This window comes from Cucurbitaria berberidis (genome assembly GCF_010015615.1).
Source record: "Cucurbitaria berberidis CBS 394.84 unplaced genomic scaffold K460scaffold_3, whole genome shotgun sequence".
In the NCBI taxonomy this organism is placed as follows: domain Eukaryota; kingdom Fungi; phylum Ascomycota; class Dothideomycetes; order Pleosporales; family Cucurbitariaceae; genus Cucurbitaria; species Cucurbitaria berberidis.
Genome location: NW_024468937.1, coordinates 1563215 through 1584116, shown reverse-complemented (window position 1 = coordinate 1584116; position 20902 = coordinate 1563215). Strand labels below are relative to the sequence as shown.

Below are 20902 nucleotides of genomic sequence, written 5' to 3'. Positions count from 1 at the left end.
AAGAGGTCAAGATAGGGAAATTTGAAACCTCGAACCCCGTTTTCGGAATTTGGGGGGGGGAGGCGTAGTGGAACTGGTATCCAGAACAATGTACATAGGAAACAGAGGGTTGCGCCGCTCAGCGGGTCCGCGGTTTCGAAAGGGACCTTCTCGCCTCGTTTTGATGAAGGGGGTCCGAAACTTGATTATAGTTTATTGGTTTAGTTTGGGGCGAAGAATCGCTTGACGACATCGACCGTGATGTCACCCGCTGCGTCATCTGGGTAGATGTAAAAGGCGAGGGCAATGATGGCGTAGATTCCGATGCACATGGCGCCCTCGAGATAGTTGCTCTTGCCGTCCTGGATGAGGTAGTTGACAATGAGAACGGAGATGAAGAAGACCATGGTCTCGAAGCCCTGGAAGTGCAGCGTCATGGGCTCACCCACGATCCAGCCTAGGATGACGAGGAAGGGTGTGACGAAGAGCGCAATCTGCATGGAGCTGCCGATGGCGACATTGATAGCCAGATCCATTTTGCCCTTGTATGCGACGATGACGGCAGTGACGTGCTCTGCAGCGTTCCCGACTATAGGTATAAGGATCAAACCGACAAAAGTCTTGCTGATATGCGCCGATTCGACGATCGAGTCGATGCTGTTGACGAGGAATTCGGCGCAGACGGCGACAAGCACGGTGACTACAACCAACGCAACACCAGCAGCCGTGGGCGAGAGAATCTGACCGTCCTCAGCCTCGGCATCCCCGCCTTCCTGGTTCTCAACGTCGGCAAACAGGCTGTGGTGCGAGTAGAGCTGGAAGTAGAGGTATAGGATGTACAGAATGAGTAGAATGATCGAGGTGCCGTGCGAGAGGACGAGAATGTTCTTGTCGGTTTCGAGATTGCCCTTTTTGTTGTCGCTGTGCATGACGGCGTAGAGGGTGGCGGGGATGATCAGCGATGCGGATGCGACGGCCATTAGGGAGGACATGGTGGATGCGACAGTCTCGTTGAAGCTGCGCTCCTGTTCGCGAATGCCACCAGCGAGGAAACAGCATCCAAGGACCTTTGGTTGTACAGTTAGTGCGTGGTTGCATGCAGCGCGGGTATTCTACTCACAAGAAGGATGTTGGACAGGATACTGCCGAGCATGCTAGCCTGGACGATTCTTATTTCGCCCTGCTTGAGCGCAACAATTGAGACCTATTTCCAGTCATTAGTTACTGTCGCAGCGCATTGATTTTGGCGCGCGCAAACTCACAATCAGTTCGACGGCATTTCCAAACGTCGCATTCATCAATCCACCCAGCGTCTGGCCGAGCTTGGCGGACAGCTCTTCGGTTGCGAAGCTCAGAAGCGCAGCGAGCGGGATAATGGCGATGAAGTTGAGGACGAAGACGGCAGTGGGGTTCCAGCCAAGTGCGCCGGCGATGATGCCAATGGGGACAAAGACGAGGAAGACGTTGACATAGTTGCTGGCGAGGGTGGCATAGGTAAGGTGGAGTACATGCTTGGGGAACGTCTTGAAGCGCGACTCGTTCTCGTGGTTTTGTGTGCGGCCGATGAGTGGCGTCGTCTCATGGTAGAGGCCGCCATTGGTAGGAGCGGGCATGGTCTGCTGCTGCTGCTGCTGCTGGAGGATCTGCTGGCGAGACGAACTATCGTGACGACCGTGGCGGTGGAATTCTCGCTTTATGTTTTCTGCCAAGGGCGCGGGTTAGTGATTATGATTATCGCCGAGAAAGGGCAGAAGCGCGATGGAGGGCTGGCGCTGTGCTGCGGACGGTTGGCGATGATGGCAGTACCAAGACCGCGGTTGTAACAAGGCCAGCCAAGGACGCCGCTTGCGGGACACAAAGAATCAAAGGGCCGTTGTTACTCACTCATTGCTGTAGGGGAGAAAGGGTCAGATGGCCACGATGCGGATGTACCAGTATATGACCAGTCTCAGCGCGCGCCTGGGCAGTCTGGGGGGGAGGTAGCGGATAGGGACGGGGGAGGTAGCGGATAGGGACGAGGACTGCGATTGGCGACGAGGGACGGGAGCTATGGCGAAAGCAGCGAATTGACTATCAGTGCATGTATGAAATTATATGGGTAGGAATGCAATGGAAGAGGGGGACGAGGGCGCAGCTGGACCGTCTTGGCTTTGGGAGAGCAGAAGCAGGATGACGCGCTGGTGGCTGGCAGCTTTCAAGACCTTCACACAGCCCGAAAACCAAGCGGACAAGCTGGTAGCTCCACCCCTCCACTTTCCCCTGCACATCATCGGCAAATCGTGATTTCCTGAAACAATGGTGCACTCGAGTTCCATCAGTCTGAAGAGAGTGGAGTGTGGCGAGAGATATCTATCTTTTCACTGCGATGCCTGTTCTCTCCCAACAATCATCCATCCCATGATTACAGAGTGAAAGCGCGTTGCTGACGACGTCATCCCCTGTACTACCTATACAGAGCCCTACAGTACAACTACAGCCAGGCCAAGCCAGCGGCCATGCAATCTCATCTCACCGCTGGCTGCAGATCGTCAAGTGGGCGACGACCCACCCGCTGCCTTTGCGAGCTTCGCGACCCAGTACACCCAGACGCTTCCAGCTTCTGAGGCAAAACACCTCACCTGCCAAGCCGTCGACGTCGCTTAGAACCAGCCTTCGTCCGCGCATACCAAGGCCGAGTTATGACGGCTTACAGAGACTTGGCACTGCTGTCAATTCCATGTTGTGTACCATCGCTCAGACGTGTCGGGGGAATGGGAAGCCGACTCACCATGACATGACAGCTTCGCCTTGGTGTCTGACCAACTTTCGAGGCTGTGTCTTTTATTCGCACGTCTTCACATCCTCGCGCAGGTATTGGAGAGACGTCTCACCAAAGCGAGTTTACTTGGTCAATGGATACTACATCTACGCTATGCATGTACAACGCTTTGAACACTGATGATAATGCTCCTTGTGAGCCATAATGCGCCGTGTACCCTAGTCTAGATAACCATCCCAAGTAAACATGCGCAATGCATCAGCGGCCCTCCAGCCTCAACCGGTTCTGGCTCCTCCCTTCGTCTCGCCGCGCCACCAGGAACCACAGACTACTCAGCCAGCACAGCACCACCCCAGCCCAGCTCTGCGCGGGGATCTTGAAAAGATTGATAACGGCAAGTTGAAAGGCGCTCCTCGGCACCGCAACAAACGTCGCCGTCAAAGGAGACGTCGATTTGACAAGCAGCAACGTGCCTGCAAACACGGCCCATGATCCCATGCCGCCAAACAGCATCATGGCCCAGAAGAAGGGCACATCGAGGAAGGGTATGTTGTGGTATATATGCGTGACCTGCCCAGAGATGAGGACAATGGGTGTTAGGAGCATGAGCGAGAGGAGGGACGTGTAGTGTAGTGTTCGGTAGTAAGCCCGCGTTTCTTCTCTGTTGCTGGCTTCCTCAGCGCTTGAGGGGTAGCCTGTAAGCACATCGCCTTGGGGGACGAGGCCTGCCACGAGAGTGCGGTTGGTATGGAGGAGGAGTATAGGGTATAGCGCAACGAAAAGCGACGAAAAGACGCCTGCCACGACCGACTCCCAGGTTACGCGGGCATCGGAGCGGTAGGATGCGAAGAAGAGGTTCAACGTTGCGATGAGAGCAGCCGACAGCGTGCTGCCGCTGAAGTTCTCTTTCTGCATGATGCACGAGAAGATGATGGCAAGCGGGGTGATGCCGATGCGGGCGAGCTGGTACGTCGGAAGGGGCGCGTAGCTGTGCTGTGTTAGTCTCCGTGAATCAATTGGGCATGGGCAGATGACTTACGCAAAAGAAAAGTTGCTAAGCAGCACCTTGACGACGAAGACCACGGCCAAGGGGAGTACCTGCTTAGCAACATGCCAGTCAAACTCGAACAGGCCCCCTCCTGCAATGCCCCCTGAGCCGTTGGACAGCCAGCGTACAAAAGCAGATATGCCAGGCTTCCTCGAGCCTCTATATGCTCCTCCTTGCGGCGCGGCTGGATGCGACGGCGGTACAGCGGCGCCGAATCCGACAAAGTGGAGGACGTTGCTGAGGAATCGCATGAGACTCGAGCCAATGATAAGCAGAAGGTGGGTGATCAGGAGTTGAATGTACGTCTCGGTGAGCGGGAAGGGGAATCTGGCCTAGTTAGCCTTTGGCACCACCGAATGCATGGAGCTTCTCACTTGTAGATGCCCGTCAGCATAATAAAGCGGTTCATGAGCAGCAGTCCAAATTGACAGCCACCAACCCAGAAGACCAATAAGCCCACCCAGATCTGCCATCCTATCCAGGTCCCAAAGAAAAAGGCACCGGGGCCACCCTGTCTCCAGAAGCCTCTCCAACGGCCTCCTCTCCCCGCGCTGTGGCTCACCAGCGGACGTATACTGCTCCCCGGTCCATATTCGTCGTCCTCATCCTCGCTCTGCGCCGCGCTCCGGATTCGCGGATACGGGCTCGTACTGCGACTTCCAATATCGATGAGCGGGAACGCAGGCTGCAGCTCCGACTGCGAGTTCTGCGTCGAATGGCTCCGTCTCGAGCTCTCCATGTGCGCGTACTGCTCCACGTCCGAGTGGTCTGTATCGTCGAGCGAACTTTGGCTGTTTTGGCGACGGCCCGTGTAGCTGTCGCTTTTCTTGTTGCTGCTTCGCGAGGGCTGTCCAGCGCTGCGCGAGAGGTTGTTGAGGAAGTCGAGGGGCTTGCGAAAGGTCTTCTGGGCTGTGCGAGTGAAGGGACGCGTCGAATTCATCCTGTCCGCTGCATGGCGGGGGAGAAAAGGAGTGCCTGCATGCTGAGGTGCGATTAATCCCAAAGGTCGTGCACAGGCAGGTACGAGGCAGTCTTCTTGTACTACTGCCTCGCTTGCGGCGTTGGACCCTTGCTAGGTACGACGCTTCACATGCATCTTCTCACACATCTTTTCTCCCCTGTAATGACGATTCACAAAGAAAGAATTCATTGCCATCGACCTTCTTTGAGATCCCTGTGTCCGTCCACTTGTTTATACCATCTTTCAGACGCCCTTCGTAAGGAAATTAGTACAACAACAACGATACAGATTTCACAACTCGTCTGAACGCACATGCCTTCAAGCAAGCCTTGGGGATACTATGTGCTCTATATTCCGCCGATAGAATCAGAATAGGGGACGACTGATCGACTAAACATTAACTACTTACAATGGCGTGCCATTCAATAACAGAAAATGGCCACGAAGATCCATCATACAAGATTTGTATTACACCTTCGTAAGGTTAGTCTAAGGGTGGGTTTTGAAAAATCATCTCATCCTCCATGTAATCATGCAACGAGGGAACAAATCATTGTTTTCTCAAAGCCGACTTGTCGCGCATCTCTAGTCAGTCAGCACTTACAGATTGCAAGCTTTAAACTCCAGTATTCAAGGCACTATAGGAAACTTGGAGGAATGAATTTGATATAGTTTGGTCGACTAAAATAGTAAGAGATCAAAACGGTTGACCACTCATGGTAATCTCTAGCATCCTAGATATATCAAAGAGTGGACAGAAACACGTGGAGCTCTGCCACATACACCACCACGGGTGATCAATTCTGCCATTGTATTTCTGGAAAATAATTGGTATGCATAGTTATACGTATCTGTTTGGTGGCACGATGCAAGAAGAGAAGCAGCGCCAATAAATAACAATTCAATGCCCCTTCGCTATATTAGGTTTCACTACCTTCCTCGCACAAGCTGTTGGATTATAATAACTTCCATAGTGTATTAGCAGCTCAACTCGCTAGGACCAAGGGGAACTGACATGCAAAGCTCCACACTGCTCAAGGTGGATGAAAGAAGCGTTGATGTCAATGGGCCCAGTAAGCTTAGCATTGGCGAGCTAAAGCCTGGCAAACCGAAGCTTCGGGAGATCAACAGGAGGTGGTAGAAAGAGATTTCGGGGGTCACTGTGATCAAGGGGTTGTATTGTAAGAGTGTAGACGGACAGAAGTAGGGTAAGATGATCTCCACTAGCGCTTCTTAGGGCACGTACAGAAGTAACGAGGAATTCCTTCGAAGAGGGTGGGTAGGAAGCCCTTTCATGTGAATTGCGTAAGCCTCCGTATAGACTTTTACTCACTCTGATAGAAGAGTGATACATCGCAATGAGTGGCCATTGTTTGTCGTCTGAAGGTGTTGTTCAAGGTGCTCATTTAGGAAGTGGATGACATATAAGACCAGATTTTGGGCCTATCAAGGTTTAAAGCGTAGTGAACAGAGTTCGTAACCTAATAGAGCATATCCTATCCCTCTTAAAGTGCCGACGAGGTGAGTGGATATCTAGTTCATCGAATGGGCCTAGCTATAATCGATCTTAAATATCTCAGGCTCAACAGCCATGCCTTCCTTATCTTCGGTGCTATACAAAGTAAACCTGCTGCTGTGCGATACTGAATGTGCAAGTGGCGAAGGGTCTAGGGACTGTGTCCGAGAAGGATCGGCTGTGCTTGGCCTATGCATTGGCATATTGGGTAGCATACTCATATAAGATTGGAAAGTGTATCATGTGGGCGACGGTGTGGATTCTATGTGGTGTGCGCGGCTCGAAGTTTGGGTTGCAGAGGAGGGCGCTTTGAACAGTTTGATCTGGGAGGTAGCGTGACTGGTTTGGGGTTATCCACTGATAAACGCGGTGTTCGGTATTGAGGAGTCAGTTCTAGATCGTTGCGGATCTGGCCAGGTTTCAGCAGCTTCAAGAAATATGGCTCCATCAAACGAAAGTGATTCCTGAGATAAATGGGCCAAAACGAATTTACCGGGACATGATTGAATAACCATGGCTGTCAAATGCTCCCTTGAAAGTATCCAAGTGAGTATGCGAGGTCTCTCGTACTGATGCGTAGAGAGATACAATTTCGAAGGGAAATACTTATTACATCCACACCTTTTATTTGCTCTTGAAGAAGATAGCGCAACATAAATTCTTTCTCGTACCCTGACCGTGGGTGTTTCTGGGTCCGTGGCGGAAGTGCAAAGGCAAATAGCGGGTGAAATAAGGAGAGGGATACGTCCAGTCCCCGAGAAGTGTAGCAAAGTAGCTAGGCTCAACATTTGCTCTGAGTCCCGCCGTTCTTCGGAGCAAGGCTTTCTCACTACGTGCCTATTGCGGCCGGCGCCACGGAATAACATTATCCCATGTTTCTCGAAGACATGGGCCGGGCCGCCAGCAGGAGTGGTGCATATGTTGTGACACTCACACATGACTTGATGCATGAGCCGGGTATCGTGTTGGTGTGGGGAACTGAACTATAGCTCGCCATTGCTAGGAATAGAAGCCAAGCTGCAAGCACGGGAAGAATGGAGTTTCGGGAAGGAGCCGCTGTCGTTGAGCACATTGGCGTTACTAGACGATGGCACCATCGCCATGTCGCTCATCTTGAAGCAAAGGCAGTAGCCGTGCATGGAAGGTGGCGGAGAACGCGGAGTTGCTTGAACAGATAAGTAAGATGACGCCTTGTTGGCCTGATTCCGATTGATACGATACTCGTCAAAGTAGTAGTCGGCAAAGAAGGTGAGCCTGATACCGGTGAGCTATGCTTTGGAGGCGGGAGGATCGGAAAGAACATCACTGCTGAGGTGTGCGTTATCATACTGACAATAGGCCACCAGTGTGTACCTGCATAGTACTGTACGACGTAGGCAGCCGAGGCGCTCTGCCAACTGCGCCCAAGACCAAGAGGGAAGGAGGCCATAAGCATAGGATTGTAGGCTAAAATAACCCCACAGCTATATGCATGGCGCTAGTCACGCATAGCCCCCCTGATTTTAGAGGATGGCGAGTGTAGTGGCGAAAGCACTCAGGTTGTATACATCCTTGGTAATGGCCGAGTCTAGACAATCAAGGCAGGTTGTTTGACTCTTCGACACAATAATCGCCAGCTCGAGTGCAAAGGTCAGCACGGGTACGGAATATCCGACCACGGGATTAGGCATGTCGAAGAGCCAACTAGAAACGAGAGTTGACAAGTAAGGTGCGCCTGTCATACAAGCTGATGGCGTCCAAAATGCATGAAATATTGGAATCATGCATCAGGCTATTCCTTGGGAGGAAGTTGTCGAAAAATGGGTTGCCCGACGTACTCATGGCAGAAAAGCGACATTGAAGGCGAGACGATTGTCTAGGATGCGGGAAAGTTTGCACAACGTGGGGGTTTTGGCCCTTCCGAGGAAGATGTAGTCAGCCTCTTATTACATGTCGTTTCCATGCATTGTACCATGTCATCAGTCAAGAGATACCCCGTTCATGTTCCTGTCAGGTAAATCTGGTCTCAGTACCTTGACGGTACGTCATTATGAACGATGGTTGATTGAACAGGTCTGAATCCGAGGAAAGGGGCAGTAATTTTGTCCAGCTGATATAGTCCCACTCCAGTGCTCACTACGGGCAGGGTCAGGGAGGAATAGGAGGTTGAAATTGGAGTCAAGACAAGCCTGTGCTATATCTAGGCTTTACCTGGTGAGAAGACGAAGGATGCTGCATGGAAAGAACGAGGGGACGTTGATAAAAAGATACAGCGATTAGTGACGATGCCAGGTTAGTGGGTTGCTGTGACCTTGGGACAGACCAAACTACCGCTTGCCGCCGTGGTAGCGTGCGTTTGGGCACGTGCTCAGAACTACGGTAACATCTCTCCGACCCGGATGCGGACACCCCTCACACAGCCTTAGGTTGCAAAGCTCCCTGTTGCCGCAACACAATCACACGCCCTTGGGCTCTTGTACTCAAGGATGCCACGACGGCGGCAAGGAAACTAGATCAGGTTAGCAGAGGATGTTCTCGCAACACGAAGGAGCAACTGGACAAGGCGCGACGGGGTTAGTCGACGACACGATAAGGTCCCACTGGCGCGTCACGCAGGATCCGCCGGGAAGGCTTCAGGGAGCGGCTCCTTGGTGGAGTCGCCCGAAGCCGCGCCCGATTTGCTCGGAGTGGGTCCAGCCCCTACCGGTCTTTCCACTGGGCTGATTTCTGACCGTTTTATACATTCTTGCCAGGGTCTTTGGAGAACAAAGCAGTTCAACAAACAGCTCGCGAACGGCGCAGCGACGTAACATGCAACAGGCATCTACAATGTCCTTGTCTATCACCATTCATACATTCGCGATCCTGTCTGGTGGTTGCGACATGCATGTTCCCTCACCATCTGCCGGCGCTCTCATTGCGCTCAGCCCAGCTACCCCCTTATCTGAGGCGTGCCTATGGCAAGGTCCGAGTATATTGATCTGCATCAGCTAGATACGAAGTAAGGAGGTGGTTTCAACATTACGTGCTTTAAGCTTAATGTTAGCGACCATGGTCTAGTCAGCGGATCGAACGCATCTGTTGATTGCATATGACAACCAACGGCTGCTGCACGCTTAGCGAATCCACAATCCTTCCAACTCCTTGTACATTCTGCTACTTTCACGAACGAGGCGTTACCAAGACATGGCCGTCATCGCCGCAAAAGGAAGGCCAGGGGCCGGCCTCGCTATGTCCGGGCTGAGCACCACCGCTCCTTGCATCTCATTGGCCGGGCTTTATCACGCTTCTTTCCTCGTGAAAGCTTCGCCTGACCGGGAGTCGATTAGGCTGCGATGCAAGCTGCCGAGAGGTTGTAGACCGCAAACGATCCTCCTTTAATCTGGCCAAAACCTATCACTGGACCTGCGGAGCAAAGGCCGGCAGCCTGGAGCATATGGGAGAGGGCAAGGGCTTGGGATACCTGCTGAGCCCACCTGCAATTTCGTGGTTCTCCTGTTTCCCAGCCTTGTGCTTAGCATGCATGGTCTTGATCAGTATTATTCATCGCCCGTTCCTCGTACAATCCCTTTGTTCCTTTGTTCGAGTGACACCTACTCAGTTACTTGATCCCTGGCTAACTCGGGATGTACATGTGCGGGCTAGAATCAGCAGCCTAGACGGCTCGTCCCGAATATCTGGATCTTAGTATCAGCGTGTGGTAGAGTTGTAGATGTCTCTCGTCAATGTGTCTAGCCCAACTTTGGTCAGCGCGCCGCGACCATCTCCCATAGAGGCCCAATAAGAGCCATGAACCGCAACCGGCAGACAAAGGCCTGCGGAACATACTTGATGGACCTCAAGGGCATGCCCGCTGAAGCTGCTTCATTCCCGGTTGGCTTACCACTGGTCTAGTCATTGCATTTTCTCTCCCGTTATCAGGAATCAACAAGGGGTTTACAGTGCTGCAGATCGAATAGATCCCACGCCAAATCGCACCATCTAGACACCCTCTGCGTTAGAGCACTACGAGAACATATCCACATCCCTAAACTAGTAAGCACCTTTAATATCAGCTGCATTTCGCCAAGGCTAGGACATCTGACCTTCTCCACCAGATTTGTTCTCCTTCTTCTCTCAGACCGCTCTGCCAGCCCTCCATCAACGCTACTGTAGTGCGTTGGGAGCAAGTAGTGCCGGACAGTCCGTAGCACCTACCAATTTAGGTATCGAAGGAACACGACCGCCACGTTGAGCCACTGTATCGTCAACTGATACCTGGTAGTGTAGTGTGGGTATGTCGGGCAAACGCGATACTGCGCTGTTTTCAATGGCTAATCTTCATTGGAAGGTGCATTTGCCTCTTAAATCTCGCTTCCACCAAGTGTTTCAATCCCTCTATATAAGAGGTAGAAGACATCCTCTCAGGAACATCAGGCAAGGAGCACAGTAACACCCAACTCTTCAACATCAGTCTTCGATAACTCTCGCTTCAACGACATCGTTCTTTGAATATCCGCCAATATGCAACTTTCACTTATCCTCGCACTTTTGCCGCTGGCTCTAGCCGCCCCGGCCCCGGCCCCGGAACCAGCACCAGTAATCCTTCCGCGAGCTGGCTCTGCTATTCCTGGACGGTACATCATCAAGATGAAGAATGAGAACCTCGATAAAAGTGTCAACTCCGCCTTGAAGCACTTGAGGAAGGGCCCCCGGCACGTCTACAAGTTCGGTAACTTCGGCGGCTTCGCTGCTGATTTGACCGATGAGACTCTCGATACCCTTCGTCACCTCCCTGGAGTATGTAATCAGCTTCTGATATCAGAGATCTCATGTTGACAAAGTACAGGTTGATTACATTGAGCAGGACGCAATCGTCAAAGCCAATCTTGGCACGGTTGATCATCTTGAGAAGAAGGCTTATGTCACGCAGGCCTCGTCCACCTGGGGTCTGGCGCGTATTTCTCACATAGCCCGAGGTAGCACATCTTACACCTATGACAGCACTGCTGGTGCCAACACGTGCGCCTACGTTATTGACACCGGTATCTCCACCACCCACCCTGAGTTCGAGGGCCGCGCCGTTTTCCTCGCCAACTTTGCTGGCGATGGCACGAACACAGATGGTAACGGCCACGGCACTCACGTTGCTGGCACTATAGGCTCTAAGACTTACGGAGTCGCGAAGAAGACCAAGCTCTATGCTGTTAAGGTCCTTGACGCAAGCGGTTCGGTAAGTTCCCCTCCTCACCCTCTTCCTAAGGCCACCTACTCACTGTATGAAAGGGTACCAACTCTGGTGTCATTGCCGGTATCAACTACGTCGCCAACGACGCAAAGACCCGTAGCTGCCCCAATGGCGCCGTCGCCAACATGTCTCTTGGAGGCTCTAAGTCCACCGCTGTCAACTCCGCCGCTGCCAATGTCGTCTCCTCTGGTGTTTTCCTGGCTGTTGCCGCTGGCAACTCGGCTGCGGACGCTAGCACCTTCTCTCCTGCCTCAGAGCCTACTGCCTACACTGTTGGCGCCACTGACAGCTCTGACCGATTCGCCTCCTTTTCTAACTTTGGCACCGCTGTTGACATCCTCGCTCCCGGTGTTGCTATCCTATCTACTTGGCTCAATGGTGGCACTGTAAGTTCCCACGATGCATTTTCTCAACAGAAAGCTAACAGGTTGCGAAGAACTCCATCTCCGGTACCTCAATGGCCTCTCCCCATGTTGCCGGTCTCGGAGCCTACCTGCTAGGTTTTGAGGGCAAGAAGACTCCCGCTGCTCTTTCTGCCCGCATCACTGCCCTTTCCAACAAAAACAAGATCACCGGTCTGCCCGCCGGCACCAAGAACTACCTTGCTTTCAACGGCAACCCAAGTGGTTAAACATTCGGTTAGACAACTATTAAAGGGTTATCGCTGGTATGTGTTTCAAGGAGAACTGAGATGGACGAGTGGGATCTGGGTTGCAGAATATAGAACTGGGTGATAGAAGTCATGATTGTTGTATGGATGGGGGAAGTTGCAAATTCCTGGCGTAGCATGTAGTGGTGATGCTATTTAGTTTCGAAATTGAGTCTTTTCCCCAGCCTCGAATATATGCTCATAACTGCCCATGCCAATCGTCCCGCTTCAAAGTGCGGCCGGGGCACAAAAGCATCCGCCCTGTACACTCTCCGCATTCCGTTACCCGCTGTCGTGCTCACTCATTATTGCCACACTACTGTTGCAATACCTTATTGTGACATTGTTTTTATTAGATGACGCTCCACCAATGGACGGTGGTTTTTAGCATCCGTTCTTAGACGCGTTAGCCGTAGGAGCGTCGGGATGCGCTACCGATCCCAATAGCGCTGCTAGAGAGCCTCATTGCGGATACGTATTGACACCACGCAAACGGTTTTGGTACTACGATGACGATAGTTCTAGGTCGCTTTAGCCCATACGGTTACACAATGACTGCTACCATCTTGCATTCGTCACAAGGTACCATTTATCTCCACTTATGATCAAGCTAATATTAGTCGGATTTGTGTACAATGGCTTCACTATTCACTATTGCGTGCGGGAGCGGGCGTACAACACAGCGAAACGCCATCGCTACCTCGATCCGGTGCTCAACGAGCTAGTGTCCGTTGCGCAAGTTTGCTTTAGCAACGGGACTTACGTCAAAGAGGAATCTGCTAAGAGCGACACCGAATGAGGGCGTTGTTACAAATCTCTGTTGCTGGGTGTCGTTGGCACGGTGTAGTAGGACCGAAGTACCGCCAGGAGCTTGCTGCATCAGGCTCAAGCCTTTGTTTGGATGATCATTTGGTTCAGGGAAAGTCATCATTCCAACATCCCACGATTTGCGTGAAGAGCAATGCTACCGGCGATCTTGGCTCTCATGTTGCACCGCGAAGAACTGTTGGTAAGGGGGGAAACATTCGAATACCATTCCAGCGCCAGCCCCAGAGTGCGTTGAAACAAGCTCTCCAGATCCTTGCACCTAATACGATCACCGTTGTCAAGATCTTCAGGCTCAAGATCTTAATGCATGAGATCTCCATCCTTCTGAAACGCGCGGATATGGTGCGCCGCCTCCGCGTTGATCGTGCATCTCCACACGTCCCTTATAACCAGATTGCTGGAAACTCCAGACCATGCTGCAGCCCAAGCAGATCTTGGATTAATGTCGATGCATTGAATATAGAAGAGATAATGCCGATCTGCGGGGCCCCACAAGTAAATGAAGAGATATTGCTGTTAATATTGGCGGATGAATGCGAGGCTCTTAATTCTCCGTATGTGGGTCTGTGCAGAGATGTGGGGATTTCAATATGGGAGCCGCGTCCATATTCGCGCTTCCGTTTTTATGCACAATGGCTCTCTACTCTTCTCCCCACTCTTTATACGTCCTTTTCATATGAGTTGATGCGGCAAAAGCCTCACATACAGCTTCGGTATGATCTTTTGCTTCAGAAAACGCACAGACGTCATCTTCGGTCTCATCTTGCGCGATCAGCCGAACATGGACGCTAGGACATCACTAGAAACATCCTAAACATCCGTGATCACACGGCTAGCATGATTGCAAATGGCCATACCATCTCAATACCCGATCTGGATCCTCCGGCAAGATGCGCATAACTAGGAGACATATTGGATTGCGCGCTTACGATATTTTAGAAATGTGGTGCAATCGACCCATCGCATGCGAACAGCGTTCCCAATCCTCGTTCCACCACTACACTATGTGCTGCAAGAGCTTCTTGTGCTTCTATGCAAGCTGCGCTACCAAGGGAACTGTAGGCTTGCGAACGCCACGCATGCAACCTTTCCACCCCGAGTGGTCTCCGACAATCGAACCCTCCAATCGTGTCATCGGTGACGGATGAGTGCTTATCGTGGCTTTTGAGGAATAGCAGCGCTTGACCTCACGAGGCCAATGGGCTATAATTCCTTACCAATCGATGCGCAATCGACGCGAGGCAGCTGCAGCAGAGCTCACATGTCCGGTCGAGCTCAGAGACTGATGAGCTTATAAGGTGACGGCATCACCTCTGTTGAGCAGAGTTGTCCACGCTCGAGCGATTGCTCAAGCTTGGAAGTTGTATTCCTTGCCTTCCTAAGCATACTTAACACAGCATGAGACTAGTTACGGGCACCTAGGTTGGCGAAGCGTTCAGTATCCATGTGCTGTTTGTTTGACGCAGATGGCAGAGACGAGCCCTGCTCTAAGCCGAGGACACGGCCAGTAAGTACGGGCAGGACGACTACTGAAAATGCTCTTCACTAATACTATAGAAGTAATAGAAGACTGCCAACAATTTCAATTCACCTAAGCGATACTTTAGTAGTTCTTCTCACGAATACAGCATAACGGCTATCGACTGCGATCTGTCATGCCGGATTTCTTTGGCAGAAACACCCCACCGTCCGTTGTCGTCTCAGGACAATGCGCATAGCTTCATAGCAGGATCAGCAAGACTCGTTGTACTTTCGGCGCTTTATACATTCCAACCCGGGAACTGCTCCACTTCCTACATAATGACCGCCGTTCCACGACATTTTCGGGCAGCATCCCCGAAAGCCATCTGCTTTGGATAGAAAAAGATACTGCTCTACGTTCTCATGTTTTAGAAGCGTTCCGCAGATCATGAATCATCTCACGGAATCGGCATGGGAGGCTAGGCGTCTGACTTCCTTGAGCTCAGATTCCTCTCCGACCCTTCGCTAGCCAATGTCGCAGACGAACTTCGATCACACGTTTAGGCTTTGGGTGCTTGAGGAGCTTCACCGCCATCGACCCCATTGAGAGCGCTTATCTCGACGCCTTGGGACGGTTGAGCATTCACCGGACATTCGCCCATCATGCCCTAGAAGAACTTATGGCCAAATGCATGGCAAAGCGGCGTCATCTCACGGCATACCCTACAAACGTCTCACCTTCTGATCTGTTCTTGATTCCTTGGCATGCATCCAATCAATATTTTTTGACCACTCGCAGATTTCTGTTGAGGTAGGTATTTACCCTTCGTGTCTCGTTAAGAGCTGATGCGAATTCCAATAGGATAATGCGATATGAGCCGTTACATCGCTCTTGTTCTGGTAAATCCTTCGGCTGACGGAGGGCTCCGGGTCACACAGACCGTCTACTGGGTTCTCCCATGCAATCGGTCATGGCTAATATACTGCGCACGGTCCAGCCCTGTAAGAAGGGCTCACAAGACACCTCCCCCACTCCGATCCCACTTACACCGCATACGCACGCGACTTCCGACTCAGCATATTCGAGTTCGTGTTGGTTTGGGTGCTGATCGATTGGTAAAAATGTTGAATCTAGACACCATAGCCCGATTTGCGATGCTCTTCCCGCACTGCCGGTCTGCGAGAACCCCTCCATGCAGGGTCATCCATCCATCTCATATCCCGCGCGGTGCACCCTTCAAATATTGAAGGTCTCGAAACACCGATACCTATTGGATTCAATATACAACATTGCAACGCCGATAAGGATGTTTATCTTCGTCAGTCTGGCACAGATGGCGACAAAATGTTGTTTCATCACGCGATGAGCAGATGCCACAGGAGCACGGATTTATCACATATGGGCACAGTCCAATGACAGCCATGGAGCATTGCTTGGTTGGTCGAAACCTCACGGTGCAACGTGCGTCCTTTGTTCTGTATGCCGGTTATGGGTCGGCGCCTTAGCACACATCTTAGAAACATGACAAGAGTAGGAATCTAGCAAGAAGGACTGTCAAAGCTCTATTGACCGTAAGCACTGTTGTCTACTTTCGTCCTGCTATGGCACGGTGCTATTGCGTCCCTGACCGGCTATCTGAACTCTTCCACTGACGCCTAACTCGCTCCTCCTGATGCCTCCTTCTCTTTAGCCTAACAGCGGTTTGGCTGAGTACCTAGAATGATATTCCTACCACATCTTTTCAAATCGTTGCCATAGCTTTCTACGCAACCCCGCAACCATTACGGTACCTCTGTCTCGTAGACATGGAAAACAACCATGGTCCTTTACGAACCTCATACCAGCATTCTGGGGTCCATGCGATAAGGGACGGAGGCCTTCTGGGGTGTTGTAAGATCACGCTGGCAGTCTCTGAAAGAAATCAGGCCTGCATTTGTCTGGCCGTGTCACCTCCGTGAAGCTTGGCACTCGCTGCAGACCGACATGGTTTCTGTTCCTGCTAGAGCTGTCCATGCTGCTGCGCCTTCATGGTTCTCGGACTTGGTCAGTTGAGCGTTGCATTGCGTACATGCAGACTCAATGCTGATCACCCTCTATTGCCACGAACTGGGAAGGCAGCTATGTACCAGCGTACCAAATAGTTTCACTGCGCCAGTGTTGGCCTCGAGTCTCAACTATTTAAGACTCACTTGCGCTGCTGTATTCGTGATCTTCAGCTCACATAGCTTCATCTTCACATCAATACGTATCTACTTTGCCATTCTCACTCTATCGATCTCCCAAAGTACTTCTGTCAGTGAAGATGTATATCTCTCCACTCCTAGCATTCATTCCAGTCGCTCTTGCGGCGCCTCTTGTCAACGTCAAGAGGGATGACATTATCGCCGGCAAATATATCGTCAAGTTGAAGGGCGACGTGAGCACGTTTGCCGAAGACCAGCTCAAGAAATCCATCTCCACTGCACCCGACTTTGAGTACACACTCCCTGGCTTCCGTGGTTGGGCTGGTACTTTATCCGACCGGGAAGTTACGCAGCTTAAGGCCTCCAGCCAGGTACCTTGCCCACTCTTCTGAAGTAACTGGTGCTAAACTGCTTTCAGGTCGAGTACATCGAACAAGATGCGAAGGTGTATGCTTCAGCTATTATCGAACAGCAGAACGCCACTTGGGGTCTTGGTCGCATCTCCCACCGCGAGAAGGGCAGCACGACCTATGTTTACGACGACACCGCTGGGGAGGGTACATGCTCCTACATCATCGATACCGGCATCTTTGTCGATCACCCACAGTTCGAAGGGCGTACGTATTAGCAGTATCCCCTCCAAATGAACGTTACTGATCAATCCATAGGCGCAGAGTTTCTCACCGACGCTTCCGGGGAGGGCACTCTCGCGGACGGTAACGGTCACGGCACCCATGTTGCTGGCACGATAGGCTCAGCCGAGTACGGAGTCTCGAAGAAGACAAAGCTCTTTGCTGTCAAGGTACTCACCTCAAGTGGCTCTGGTTCTTTCTCAGGCGTCATTGCGGGTATCAACTTTGTTCAAAATGACGCAAGGTCTCGCAAGGCGTCCGGAGCGTGCCCCAAGGGCGTTGTTTCCAATATGAGTCTTGGTGGCGGCAAAAGTGTTGCTATCAACGAAGCAGTATGTATCCTCCGCTTTGGAGTGGACTCGAACAGCCGAGTACTGACCTTCATCTAGAGTGCGGCCTTAGTAGCGTCCGGTGTCTTCCTCGCCGTCGCTGCAGGCAATTCCGGTGATGACGCTCAATTTTACTCCCCGGCATCCGAGCCAACAGTCTGTACCGTCGGCGCTACTACTATCGACGATAAGTTTATCAACTGGTCCAATCGCGGCACACTCGTTGATATCCTGGCTCCAGGTGTCAACATCACCAGCACGTGGCGCGACGGCGGGATCAACACCATCTCGGGAACGAGCATGGCTTCACCACATATCGCCGGTCTTGGTGCATATCTTCTGGGGCTGGGGGGCGCGGACGTCAATACTCTGTGTCAGAAGATCACCGAGCTGGCGACGCCTAATGCTATTGATCCGGCCACGCTGCCCGCCGGTACAGTCAACCTGTTGGCTTACAATGGCGCTAAGTAGTAGGGGAGTGTGTGCTACTTTGAATAGTAGATCCGAAACACGCGTAAGTAATGATACGGATTGAGTGGTTTGGGTAGAATTATGCGCTATAGACAGGAATAGCTTTTTAACTACGTACGTAGACGATTATACAGCTTGTTTTTCATAGTGCCACTATCTACCTCTCTTGTAATCGCCTACACTACTAGATGGACTTTGAAACCAATTTCCATCTATCGTGACGCTTCAGGAATAACACCAATAAATATTCTTCTCAAACTGAAAAGGAGAAAACAGTCATATTTTGGGTATTTAAAAGTGACCACGATAAAAGATACTATGCAACAATGCTAAAACGCCATCATAAATCATTCCTCTTGCGAAGCGCTCTGCTTTCCCATCCTCCTTCTGCGCCTAATCATACATGTCCAGTAAAACCAGATTCCTTTCACAAACCCCGAGCGCATAATAACGCGAAATGAACCGAATTAGGACCTAGGATCTCTGTCCACTGACCCACCTAAGAAGTTCATCGACATCTTCGTTCCCCAAACTACCGGTCCGATCTTCCTTCGTTCCTAGCTGCTCTTTCCTAACTTCCTCCTTACTTCCTCCAATGTTATTAGGCTGATCGGATGCAGGCAGCTGTGATGATTTTAACTTGGCGTGCTCTATGAGATCTTGTACATCGCTATGTGATAACGAGCCGTCGTCGACCGTCATGCCGAGTCGCTGTTTCTTCTCGTTCTCATCGCGTTTAATCTCTTGGACATCAGCTTGGGTGGATCTGAGTGTGCGAAGATCACCAGATTCTGGCTCATTGGGTCGCGGAGGAGTGAGCGCGCTGATCTTGTCACTACTGCGTTGTCCGCCATCGTGTTTGAGTTGGGGCTCAATTTCCTTTACGTCGGGTTCAGGCATTATCGGCTGTGGTTGTAGGACGTCTTTCCTGCTGACCCATCTCACAAGCTCATCGATATCATTATTCCTCAGATGGTTTTTTTGCTCTTTCATCGGCGATTCGGGCCGACTCCTCGGTCGTCCTCGCTCTGGCTCATCATCTAGATGTTCAAACTCGTGCACTGTCGTTGTAGCCGCGGAATTGCCGCTCGTACCGTGAGGTCGCTTAAATCTTCCCCCTATTTCTGGTACATCTGAATCGTAGTGCTGCTCCGCTGGTGCGTCGAGCTCAGACCTGTCCAGATTCCAACGAACTGGGCCAGCTTTTGGGCCGTCGCGATGCGATATCCAGCGCACAAGATCGTCTGCGTCTTCTTCCTCGTCTGAAGAGTGTTTGGCGAGCTCAGAGTCAGATTCGGTCGATGCATCGCTGTACCCTGTCTGGACGTGGCTCTCTCTTATCGCGTCCGAGCGTCGACTCGCAAAACGAACCAAGTCATCAACGTCTGACTGTCCGACACTCTCGTGTCCGCTTTCTTGATTTAATTCTGGCACGGGTCCTTCTCTTCTGGCTTCGCCGTCGCTGGGAGGGTCTCGTCGACTGACCCAGCGGACTAGATCTTCGACATCGGAGTGGTCGATGCTCTCTTCATCGGCATCGCGGTACTTCCAAGACATGTCTCGTTGCTCGTCGTCATTGTCTGAGCTCGCTGTTGATGCGCGGTCGTCGAACTTGACTGGCGCTCCATCCTCCCCAATTCGTTCCATGGTAGGCGCTTCCCTACTCGTCACCCTTCGTATCCTCATCTTAATTCTACCCCCAATCCCCTCGTTCGCCTGCGTTTCCTTCTCTGGCGTCTTCGGGCGATGCATCTTTCGTTCGTCGTGCTGATTTTTCCAATTGCTTGCCGCCTCGCTTCGGTCGTGCTCTTCCTGCTGGACAACGCTCATCTTGTCCTCCAGATTGGCAGAGAACAGCATGCTACGAAGAGAGTGAAATCGAGCCATGTGCGGATGCTTTTGTTTTGTAGGCCCACCGCCACCGCCACTTGTGGGGAGGAGCCCAACGCGCTTTGGTCCTTTGTTCGCAGAAGACTTCGGCGAACTCCTCCTAGGCGATAGTGACGAGGGGACGGGAGGGGTCTGAGGACACAGCTTTTGCCTATCTTGGCGCAAATTCTTACGAGCTTCGGGTTGCTTGTTTGACTGTTCGATATCCGCTAGATCCTCGTCTTCAGATAAGCTCCCTTCTTCGCTACTGCTATCCGATTGCTCGTCTCCCAGGTCGTCTAGTAGTCGTGATACTGCCGGTGACAGCATGCTCATGCCCCCCAATTCCCTCCTCTCCTCCGCAGGCACCTGATCTATATTCGCAACTGCCGCCGCCTTTTGGGGCGGGAGATCAAAATATGACGCCATGACTCTGTGCCGCGCGTCGCGTTGAAATGTCTACCTTGAAGATGTATCTAGCCAATTGAGCATATAAGTAGAGGGATGGCGAGCGGTGAGGCAGTGCTCTCGGCGTCTTGGTGTCTCGTCGCGATCGTCCATGCAGAGGCTGGGCTGGACCCAAAGGGAAAGTCTCGACCCCGCAAATGCATGACGCGGTGACGTGTGACTGGCGGGATCTGCTGAGTCAGCGAGCTAGTGACGAGGCCCATCTGCGGGACTTGCTGAGGCGGCACCACCCTTTGAGAGTGGAGATTTGGTACGTGTGGTCTGATGCTCGTTTTGATGTCAGGGTATATCTTGGATTCGGGCCTTGTGGTGATGCTGTGTGGGTGTTTTATGCGGCTGCTGCAACATCCGGGAAGGGCAACTTCATCTGCTTGCATCTCCCGGCAACTCCTTGTTACGCGACCTGTGGGTAAAGAAAGCCATGTAGTATACTTGATATTACGTAGTAGCAAGCTGGGTTCTAACGATAGCTGTATGAAGAGCCTGAGAGCTAGTCTGCAAGAAATTTTACAGCACCTCGTGAGCCATCGAACCACTTCTCGA

The 20902-nt window shown here is 51.8% G+C and overlaps 5 protein-coding genes across 5 annotated transcripts; 2 read left to right on the top strand and 3 right to left on the bottom strand.

Moving 5' to 3' along the window:
* Positions 1–200: 200 nt before the first annotated feature.
* Positions 201–1592, bottom strand: K460DRAFT_285569 (vacuolar calcium ion transporter-like protein /H(+) exchanger; the record flags this gene model as incomplete). Its single annotated transcript, XM_040928828.1, has 3 exons — positions 201–1046; positions 1100–1183; positions 1242–1592. The coding sequence occupies 3 exons, from the start codon at positions 1590–1592 to the stop codon at positions 201–203; spliced, it is 1281 nt and encodes a 426-aa protein (XP_040787633.1).
* Positions 1593–2995: 1403 nt separating this feature from the next.
* K460DRAFT_284153 (uncharacterized protein) lies at positions 2996–4725 on the bottom strand (the record flags this gene model as incomplete). Its single annotated transcript, XM_040928713.1, has 3 exons — positions 2996–3725; positions 3777–4112; positions 4160–4725. The coding sequence occupies 3 exons, from the start codon at positions 4723–4725 to the stop codon at positions 2996–2998; spliced, it is 1632 nt and encodes a 543-aa protein (XP_040787632.1).
* A 5931-nt stretch (positions 4726–10656) lies between these two features.
* K460DRAFT_365970 (subtilisin-like serine protease-like protein PR1A) lies at positions 10657–12280 on the top strand. Its single transcript, XM_040933277.1, has 4 exons — positions 10657–11020; positions 11070–11453; positions 11507–11854; positions 11905–12280. The coding sequence occupies exons 1-4, from the start codon at positions 10745–10747 to the stop codon at positions 12097–12099; spliced, it is 1203 nt and encodes a 400-aa protein (XP_040787631.1). The 5' UTR covers positions 10657–10744; the 3' UTR covers positions 12100–12280.
* Positions 12281–16690: 4410 nt separating this feature from the next.
* Positions 16691–18022, top strand: K460DRAFT_336901 (subtilisin-like protein; the record flags this gene model as incomplete). The annotated part of the gene is made up of 4 exons (XM_040930996.1): positions 16691–16961; positions 17009–17207; positions 17259–17554; positions 17612–18022. The coding sequence occupies exons 1-4, from the start codon at positions 16710–16712 to the stop codon at positions 18020–18022; spliced, it is 1158 nt and encodes a 385-aa protein (XP_040787630.1). The 5' UTR covers positions 16691–16709.
* Positions 18023–18496: 474 nt separating this feature from the next.
* K460DRAFT_336896 (uncharacterized protein) lies at positions 18497–20707 on the bottom strand (the record flags this gene model as incomplete). Its single annotated transcript, XM_040930995.1, has 2 exons — positions 18944–20707; positions 18497–18817 (listed from the first exon to the last, which is right to left on the bottom strand). The coding sequence occupies exons 1-2, from the start codon at positions 20318–20320 to the stop codon at positions 18497–18499; spliced, it is 1698 nt and encodes a 565-aa protein (XP_040787629.1). The 5' UTR covers positions 20321–20707.
* Positions 20708–20902: the final 195 nt, after the last annotated feature.